Source organism: Sabethes cyaneus, chromosome 3, assembly GCF_943734655.1.
Source record: "Sabethes cyaneus chromosome 3, idSabCyanKW18_F2, whole genome shotgun sequence".
Lineage (NCBI taxonomy): Eukaryota > Metazoa > Arthropoda > Insecta > Diptera > Culicidae > Sabethes > Sabethes cyaneus.
The window spans coordinates 94,621,784-94,632,334 of NC_071355.1; the positions used below are offsets into that span (position 1 = coordinate 94,621,784).

A 10,551-nucleotide genomic window follows, 5' to 3' on the forward strand; every position below is an offset into this window, starting at 1 on the left:
AGTCTACCTTGCATTGAAAATCTGCTTGCTTTGATCAAACGTACATAATAACTAAATGCAGCAAGCATGAAGTGCACGAGAATAGGCCGTATGAATAAAAGCATGAAGTGTGATATTAGACCGTATGAATAAAACAGTTTGCTTTGCTTTTCCCGTTTAAATCGTATGGGAGCATTTGCTCTAACTGTTTTATTCATACTATTGTAACAAACTGATATTCACGTTTGAGCAATGAAAATCAATAAAAACATTTAAGTTGTGGTTTAGCATCTATTGCGTTCAGCTGTTGGACATAAGATTTTTCTTTTCATTAACTGCATTTAAAATTGTTTTTTACCTGAAGTGAATATCACCTCCTGGATTTGAAAATCACTTTCTCCTGTTCTATTTTCACGATATATTGGACTTGTATACTATGATGAAAATCACTGTGCAGTTGTACATACGAAACTCAGAGGCATAAAAACAATGTATGCTGAGAAAAAAAATTTCTGTTTTGTCCGTAGTACGTAATGATTTTGTTTTTATGTGCTACTTTTTACAAGTTTAATGCAATAACAAAGACATAACTTAGAAAAAATTGCTTGATATCGATATTAGCTGCGGGTTACGTTTTATTGTAATATTGCTAATTGCAAGGAAAATTCTCCAATCAATAATCGCTCATAAAAGTGTATTTGATGGTACAATTTTCCTTGCAATCAGCAATAAAACGCATAAACGTTGTAAGTCAGGTAAGACAATAGCAAAAACATTCCATTAAGAAGATTGGCATCTGGGGCCATCCAGATACCACGTGGACAGAAAAATACCAATTTTCAACCCCACCGTCCCCCTCCGTGGACAAGCGTGGACATTGACTCAACCTCCCAACCCCCTCCCTGTTTGTCCACGTGAACATTTTTTTCTTACGTAAAACTTATCAAAACAGAAATGCATGGTGCTAAATTTTGTTTTCAACGCGATTTATGCAGTATTTATTAAAAGAGCTTATACGTGAAAGGAAGTTCCAGTCTAGGTCCCGAGACAATGCATATACGGATTTTGAGTTAGTGCGGAAATTTGAGTTTTTCCACGGAGTTTCTGTAAAATTTCCGCAGCGTATTAAAATATAATGCAAGGTGTTACGACATTAATTCTTTTGTTCATAGTGATCTTGTCTACAGCGAATTATTATCGACAGCAAGAAAGTCCGTTTCAGCTTGACTTTCGCTTGACGATTCTTCTCCGTCAAGAGTATCCACACAGGACTCTTCCGACGCGATGTGGTTAATAAAATTTTCTGAAGGCCTTTCGTAATGCTCGGTTCATGTGTTTACGTCAACATATCCCTCATCAGAAGATAAAACTTAATTTGAGCCTAAACAATCACTGATTAATGGGTTATGCTAATATGTATAAATAATTCAATACTTCTGTTTCTAACTTCTGTCTTTGGTATGAAAAAAAAACTTGTACGCGTGGACATTTTCTATACTCTCTCCCCCCTTCCGTGGACAAGCGTGGACATTTTCATATCCCCCACCCCCTCTAAACTGTCGTGGTATATGGATGGCCCCTCGCGCGCATACAAATGACAAACAACAGAAGCAACAGCGCACTCCTCCCGACAAAAGTTAAAACTGTGTGTACATGTATTGGTGGGAAAATATGTGTGCGAGCATGGCAATGCAATGCAAACGTGTTTGTGTACATCCATATGTCAATTTACATACACTAGCATATGTTAGTTCAACTTTAACTCGGTAGATAGCATTGCTGTGACTGTCTCTCGAGTTTTGGCAGAGTTGCCAGTCTCCTTGACGGAATGTTTTTGCAGTAGTTAATTTCTTGTTAATTTCACCGCGCATCAGACTATGATGTATTCCACCACGCACACACATAAAGTAGGAATAATATCAACAATATCAAATTTCCAACTCCCAGATCCTCTCCCCCACTCTTTGCCACCCTCTCACTCCTACATAAACGAGCCCCAGCTAATGCCATTCTCGTTAGTGACGAAACCGCAAATTACTTCATTACGTAATAAGTTACCTTTGTTAGATGTTCTTAGATACTAAATAGTATCGATATTGGTGTAACGTGTAACCCATCCTGAATTCATTCTATTTAGCATTGGGCGATACTGCGAGAAGTATCGATATTCGAATATCGATACAAATTTTTTAAAAGTATCGATCCTACTGAAATATCGGGCGGCAAGCATCGATACCAGTGGTATCGATATCGGTATCGATACACTGGCAGGGTACACGCAACCACAACGAAAACCATACTTTTGTTTAAGTTTATTAAGCTAAATAAGCTTAATTTTTAAAAAATTATATGCGTGTGCTTTTGCTGCTGTTGATTCTCTTTCCTACTCATACGAAATCTCGTTAGGAACGAAATAATAGCTGATGTCGGACTGGTTAGGCCTGCGGTTTTAAACTCTTTTGACCGGAAACTGCAACGAATTGCTCAGGATTGCTAATACATTTATTAGAAAATTTAGCGGAATGATGGAAATAAAAAATAAATTTTAAAAATCGAACAAAAAATACAAATCCGTTTTCTTAAGTCGGTAAACCAACTTTTTGCCAGATTGACCGGTCACCGGCTTTGCAAGTGAAAAACCGGCCGGGCCGGCCAGAAATCGACCACTCAGCAACCTTACAGACAATAATGCTAGAAATGGAACTTATAAATATTAAACGAGGTAACCATATCGGTCGACCTAAAAAATCAGAACATTTTCTGCCCAAACATGCGGATTAAGATTTAGATTCGACAAACCAACTAATTTAACCCCCTTCCACTTCTGTTTACGCTACAGAAGGTACAAGCCATACAAAGCTGGACAAATATGATGACCGTGAGAATGTACCTCTACAACCATACAGATAACCAAATTAAACACCTTGCTCTACAAGTGTTTTGGAGACTTCAGATCAGAGATGACCAAACTGCCCCTTTTAGAAATGAACCGTGCGACATGCGGATTGTATTGAGGTGGAGGAGAATTGTAAATTATTTTTTTAATGGCTGAGGGTATATCTAATTTAACCGAGGTGCCTAGTGCTCGTGCGCGCTGTGGAGCTAAATGCTTTCTAGTATGAACGCTATGGCGAAGTTAGCTAATCTTAACTATCATGGAAATTGCACCGAAAACCAATGCAAAAGCCGCCAAGAAATCTGTCAAGTTTCAGAAAAAGATTTATTACTTTATCATAACTTTACTAACAGGAAACAATGCCCCAATGGCCCTTAACACCTAATACAGTAAACATCGAAACATTAAAATAAATGTAGAACGTAACACTTGCTGAGACAGATGAAAGTCAAACATTGCTGAAATTTGGTTGAATGCACGTTGCAGACCAGTGATGGCGCTATCAGCAAGAGAGCCAAGAAAAAAAAATGCTACGTCGTAACGAGCCGGGGTGGATTGTGCTATATCAAGAACTCGCAAGTCAGTTTCAACTTGGTGCCGATGGTGCATTCGTACAACATGCCAGCCGGCAGGTGTACGATGGGAATCTTTCAAAGTAGTGCCTGCAGCTCGTGGTTTATACGCCTGGACCGCTCTCTGCTTCCAGTTACCAACACCTTGCGTTCAAATACGGCAAATGCACTTATATTTTGCGTACGGTTTATGCTCCTTGATCGAAATCGCTTACGAAGGGAAAAGTAGACCAGATATAGCTAGAATGCGTCGATGAATCTGCCTACTCGTATTATTAACGGCGGTTGCCAGAAATCCCTAATTTATGAATTCATCAACCCCTTCCAGTTCATCTCCGTCAAAAGTCACTCCATGCACTCAGGGTTTCTTCACTTAACAACGCGGTTGACGGTCTAGCGTATCCAACGACATCCATCTTCGAGTGCCAAGACAGCTAGCTCCATTGAGGAAAGCAAAGCTTCACTCAGCAAGTGCGCGTAGTTCTCAGCAACTTGCGAGTTGTCTAATTGATCACATTTGAAATTAATTTTAAAATCGGAGCAGGAATTGCACTTGAAATTTTACTTAAAATTGAACCTGAAATTAAACTTGATATTGAACTTGAAATGGGAACTGAAATTTAACTTAGAATTAAGCATGGCATTATGCTTAAAATAGAACTTCAAATTGATATTGTGCTTTGCAGCTGTACCTGGATTAATCCAGATTATTTTCTCTAATGCCAATGTATATGACAAAACAAAACAGCAACATTGTAGTTGTTACTCTTTCTCTTTCTCACTCACAGCATTCGCATTGTCGCAGTTTTTGTGCCAGTCGCACTTTTAGACTGCGGTGTTCAGTAAGGTGCAAAATGCGGGATATTGATGATCAAATGATATTGGACTTCAGTTTGCATCAATTTCAACTTAAATTTGCACTGGAATTAAGACTTTAAATTGAACTTAAAATTAAACTAAAAGTGGAACTTGAATTTGGACTTCAAATTACACTTAAAATTGGACGTGAAGTTAAACTTAAGTTTGGACCAATTCAGACTACAATATATAAATTGGACTTGAAATTACACATGAAATAGGACTTGAAGACATGAGACAATGAGACATGAAATTGAACTTGAAATAGGACACAATAGAGAACTTAAAATTTTACTTGAAACTAACCTTGAATTGGATGTAAAATTTGACTAGAAAGTATGCTTACAACTTTGCCAGAAATTGGAGTTAAATTGCCCAAGTAACAATTTGGGTTTTATTACACTCTCATGATGGCATTTAAGACCAAAATTGGTCTTGAAGACCACCATAAGAGTACAATAAAACTCACATTGTGGCTTGGGCGAACTTAAAATGGAACTTCGAATTGGACTTGAAATTGAATTTGTTTTTTTACATCGCCCAAGAAATCCGACTTGAAATTGGATTTCAAATTGAAATTGAAATTTTACTTAAAATTTGATTTAAGACTGGAACTAGGAATGCATCTATTTTTGCAGAGTTAGTTTATCTATCGAAAAAAATTAGCCGCCGTACTTTTAATTAGGTACACCTCTTATTTTAATTTTTAAAAGTTCGAGGTGGTGAACGAGTTTGTGTACTTCGGGTCGTTGATGACGTCGGATAACAACTGCAGCAGAGAAATGCACCTCACCATTCTCGCTGGAAGTCGTGCTTACTACGGATTCTACAAGACCATAAAATCTGGCAAGCTTCATCCTTGTACCAAATGTACCATGTACAAAGCGCAAATAAGACCGATAGTCTACGGGCACGAAACGTGGCCAATGCTCGACAGAGACTTGAAAGCGCTGCAGCGGCCATGGCCACTTTTGGACGTTGTGTGCTTAGGATCATCTTTGGTGGTGTATGTGAGTACGGTGTTGTCGTATCCGCCATTTTATTCACGGATCAAAATTTTACGCGACCGTATGCCACAACAATCGTTAACGGAATGACGTTCGGCTTTTACGCTACCAGTTTAGCCGACCGCTGAACAAACAGGACGCAATCACAAAGCTCGGGTGTTCTATCTCTCTTTCGTCCAATATCACATCGCACAACACGATCGCATTTGGTGGGCTCACAAATACTTACGAAGATGTCGACTGTTTCTCACTCACGTTTTCTATGTGAATCATCTCTATCTCACTTTGACATCTTTAAGATAATGCTGTTAAAACAATGCGATAATTGTTTAGGTGCAGAGTATATATATCGTTTTGCTTACACTGAAGATATTTTATTTAATTTCACCACTAGCCACTACAGGTGTATGGAGGAAAAACATGAATCACAAGTTGACGCAGCTTTTCGGCGAACCCAGTATTCAGAAGTATTGCTGAGGCTGGAAGGGTACAATGGGTGGGACATGTTGTGAGAATGCCGGAAAACAATCCCGTAAAAATTATGTTTGCCTCGAATTCGGTTGGTACAAGGCGCAGCGGTACGCAGCGTGCTCGACGGTTAGACCAAATGGACTCCATTTAATGGAGCAAGTCCTGGAAAGTGTGGGACATTCGAGAAATTGGAGGCGAACAGCCATGGACCGAGTTTGTTATGCAGATGAAATCCTAACGGACATCGCATTAGGATAAGTAAGGTTATTAATTAGGATAAGCATTTTAGTTTCTCTAGCTTTTACTATAAAGGTATCGATACAAATATCGGCGTTTTAGCATCGATACTGACCGGTATCGGGACATTCAGTATCGATCCAAAATATCGATGTATCGGCCCAAAAGTATCGATTTTTTCGATACAGATACAGTATCGCCCAATGCTAATTCTATTTCGATATTATAATTCGGCTTATCAAGAGCTCCGCGTTGTTTGATTATCGCGATTATCGTCGTTCCACTTCATTCATTCATAGAATTATTTTTTCTGGGATGTAAGAATTTGAACAGAATGGTGTGATTTTATTTCAGTGAATTTTTTCGCTTCGGTTGCAAATACTTTTGGATATTTTCAAGAGATATTTTTGTTGAACGTCCTTCACAATGGCGTCGTCTTCTAATGTAAATGGAAATATTGTTGATGAGCTTGAAGAAGCCTTTCAGGTAAATACAATACGGCTTGTGCCAAACTAGTATTGATTTGTCGACCATTACACCGTAAACTAATTGAATTTTTCGTTTGAAAAACCCGTATCTTCATACAAAGTCATTGAATAGGCTGTAGTAGTATTATCTATTGCTTATACATAATCTCTTTTTCATACCTTTATAGTCATGCATCCATGCTCTAACGAAGGAAGAATCGGCTACCGGCGTAGACAAGGATGAAATTAAATTGGAAGTTGATCAGACAACGTTGAAATTCATCGATTTAGCACGGCAAATGGAAACATTCTTTTTACAAAAACGTTTTTTGTTATCGGCATTAAAGCCAGATTTACTACTAAAGGAGGAAAATTTTGATCTAAAGCAAGAAATTGCTCGAAAAGATGAATTAATCCGGAAGCACTACGATAAAATAGAATCTTGGAAAAATTTGCTTTCTGATCAGCAATCTTACAATAAACCAATTCAGGCACTGCCACCAGAACTGCGTGGTAATCTTGCTGGAGGTGCTCCGGGAGGACCGGGTATGATGCCGGGTGGAATGCATATGACAATGCAGGTACTTAACCTTTGTTAGGGTACTTTAAAACGGTTCCAAAGCTTATCTTTTCTAGAACTCGATGCAAGTACAACAGATGCAAGCTCAGCAACAGCAAATGCAAATGATCCAGGCTCAGCAAATGCAGCAGCAGATGCAATCAATGCCTATTGGTGCAAATCCACAACTTTTCTCACAATCTGGCGGTGGACGGGGTGTTGGCGCTGGTGGTGGCTTTCAGCAGAGTCCTAATCTTCAAGGACCGTTAGCCTATCTGGAGAAAACTGCCAGCAATATAGGTGAGCCAACTGTCGGTGAATCGACCAAGAGTTGAAATATGTGTAACAAAATATATTATAATTACGAATGTTTTCTTTTTCTTGGAATTATTGCAGATCTAGTTGGAATGGGGGATGGTCGAAGGTGACGCGGGCGGGGCAGGGGGCGCGGAAGAGGCCGTGGTCGTGGCAGAGGCCGCGGACGTGGTAATGCTCCCGAGTTTCATAGCGGAACGTTATCTTGAGAAAGGATCACTACCTTGCCACGGTAGGCGTCGTCATTAGTTTATATTACAATATACAAACAACATTGTCCACTCTAAAAGCAGCAAAAAATTAACCTTAGCAATCCAATGCTCCTTCAACCTGTTGAACAAAGCTATCGTTTTTGGCCTCTATATTCCTTTAAAATTCTGAGCGAAGAATACAGTTAATCCAAACACGGGCAGGCAGCAAGAGACACGTTTGAGATAGGATACAACAATTACCAAATTGCTATGAATTGAATTGTGAATCGGTTGTGTGTTGTAGTGTAAGTCTAATACCTTATGATCATTTTCAAAAATGAAGATAAACGAACGTTACGCTGTGGGGCGCTTGAACCCGATTTAAAATAAGAAAAAGAGAAGATAACATTGAATTCAGATTACAGAAAAAGTATTCAACCATGTGTGGGAGGTAAATTTGAAGTTCTCTAGCGAGAGAGAGTGAGAGGCAGTTAGTTTTGCCGTAGAAACAAAAATAAATATTGCAATTGAGTTTTATATAAGCCGTTAAATGAGTTGTGTACAGATCTCGGATAGTTTTCTTCGTTTCGTTTCGAATGTCACTCATTAAGCACGATGTCCAGTTTCACCCTGCTATTTCTGGGCCAATAATTTTTTCCTGCTTTTAAATCTCTGGACAGTAAGCAACTCTGCTGCAGCACGAGTTGAGGTTTGTCCTACTTGATAATAAAGTAAACCTGTGTGTCGTAATTACATTAAAAACCCGGTCTATTTTATTTGTAACTTGAAAGAACTATTAATATGCCTTTTTATTTCACTATAAAGTGTAGTGAACGCGGGGGCACGTAAAAACTGACCAATTACCTGTTACCAGACGGCAGTTCCGAGGCTCGGGATTCAAGTTGTTCGACAATAGTCGTAACGACATCCAACTTTCTCCTCCCGTCGCTGGACACGTGACAGCATTATCATTGTGAATGTTCCTACAGCTACAGTTACAGCTATCAATTCAACAGCTTATACATGTTTGCCCAGAGCTTTTCCCATTTCAGCTTTGGCCTTAAACTTAAGGCACAGACACAATGCATACGGATTTTACTACGTTGCGGAAATTTGACAGAAAACCCATAGAAAAACTGTCAAATTGCCGCAACGTACTAAAATCCGTACGCATTGTGTCTGGGCCTTTACTCCGAGTCAACTTTTTCAAGCGTAGGTTTGGGCTTTCCACGGTTAGTACCAAAGTTGGCCTTGCGCTCATTTTGACTATACCTTAGCAGGCGTTGGTCTTGGGCTTTTCCCGAGCCATGTTCGATAACCGTTAATATTGGTTTCATCTCGACTCAACCTTAATAAGCGTAACGTGCTGGGATTTTTGCGGCTTAACCTCTTCTATTCTTTGCCATGATATCCTCTTTTTTCTTCACCAGAGAGTAATCTGACGGCCCAGTCAAGACAAGACCAAAATGATCATACCTTACCGTGTATTTGTGCGCGTAAATGGAACTAGCTCTATTCCATTTGAAATACTTTCCGGGCTTCCTCAAGGAAGCCATCTGGGCCACTGTTATTTGTTCTTTCCGTAAACGATAACGAACGAACGAACTATAAGGTGTTCTAAGTAGGTATATGTTTGCCGATACCTTGAAGTTTTTTCGATTTGCTGTTGAATTGGTGCTCACTGAACGGGATGGACGTGAATATTCAAAAATGCAATGTCATCTCATTTTGCAGAAATAGACGCATAACCTTATTTGATTATAAAATGAAAACTGTTAGCATTACCAGAGTCAATTCTGTTAAAGATTTGGGCATTCTCTTAGACAGCAAATTATGTTTTGCTCAGACTGTTGCAGTTACTACCGCTAAGGTTTACGCTATGCTGGGCTTCATCAAAAGGAATACGCAGCAGTTCGACGATATCTATTGCCTGAAGTCGCTCTACTGTGCGATCGTACGCAGCATTCTGGAACATGGTGTGCTTGTATAGATACCTTACCATACTGTCCATATCAACCAGATTGAACGAATCCAGCGTCACTGCATTCGATATGCTCTGCGAATGCCACCCTGGGATGATCCAGTTCGTCTGCCTCCATACGAACACCGATACCTCTTATACACCTACCTACTCTGACAAACAGGAGAACTATGTTGCAACGCTCGCTTATATACGATCTTCTGGAAAGTAATATTGATAGCCCGGAGCTCCTAGGCCAAGTTCGGCTCAACGTACCACCTAGGCATACCCGACGAGCGCATTTCTTTTGACTGCCGTTACATCGTACTCTCTTCGCCCGAAGTAATCCAATTGACGTGTGTTTTCGTGAATTTGATATTGTGTCTGACTATTATGATTTTAATATAACTAGAAGTATCTTTAAACTTAGTATAAGTCTATATTAGGAATTGTCTGTATATTTACTGGCTTAGTTCGATCCAAACGCATTTGTATGTTTGTCGATCTGGACACCGTGACTCCAGACATAAAAAACGGATGTTATCTTCTTCGTCAATGTATTATCTGGTCGAGTAAGAAGCCAGGTGTTAAGCGACCAATTGAATCTGAACAGGAGCCCAGCTGTCCTTCGTCGACTCAGAACTTTTGAACCCCTTCTACGAAGCAGAAATTATTCGCAGCATTAAGCAACCTGCAGGTTCATGAACGAGTTTAACGGATTCAAAATATATTAACATTAGATGTGACACCGAATATGATACGACGAAGTTTTGTTTGCACTTCACTCACTTCAGAAGTCAATTATATAGTATTTAGTTTTTATATATGTAGAATTTAGTCAAGTCAATGTTTTTATAACTGTAGTCTAATTAGTGCTTAAGGGCAAAAAAGCCTACAAAACCAGAACAAATACAAAACCAAAAACCATCCCCTACAACGCAAACACAAAACATGCTTACTTCAGATTGCTCCATTTAGAATTTTTTGCTTTCTTCTTATATAAACCAATATTCTCTAAAACAGAATTTGTTAAACAATC

At 39.2% G+C, this 10,551-nt stretch overlaps 1 protein-coding gene across 1 annotated transcript; it reads left to right on the forward strand.

Annotated features, from left to right (window-relative positions):
- The first annotated feature begins 6,257 nt into the window (after positions 1 to 6,257).
- Positions 6,258 to 8,302, forward strand: LOC128742752 (mediator of RNA polymerase II transcription subunit 28). The gene is made up of 4 exons (XM_053839203.1): positions 6,258 to 6,506; positions 6,676 to 7,068; positions 7,124 to 7,346; positions 7,443 to 8,302. Exons 1-4 carry the CDS (start codon positions 6,447 to 6,449, stop codon positions 7,472 to 7,474), a joined length of 708 nt encoding a protein of 235 aa, XP_053695178.1. The 5' UTR covers positions 6,258 to 6,446; the 3' UTR covers positions 7,475 to 8,302.
- The last annotated feature ends 2,249 nt before the right edge of the window (positions 8,303 to 10,551 follow it).

Excerpts from the sequence above, each read along its gene's own strand:
- LOC128742752 (XM_053839203.1), top strand. The coding sequence starts at position 6,447 with ATGGCGTCGTCTTCTAATGTAAATGGAAATATTGTTGATGAGCTTGAA. Across the intron at positions 6,507-6,675 it reads AGCTTGAAGAAGCCTTTCAG|TCATGCATCCATGCTCTAAC; the intron begins GTAAATACAATA and ends ATACCTTTATAG. Across the intron at positions 7,069-7,123 it reads GAATGCATATGACAATGCAG|AACTCGATGCAAGTACAACA; the intron begins GTACTTAACCTT and ends TATCTTTTCTAG.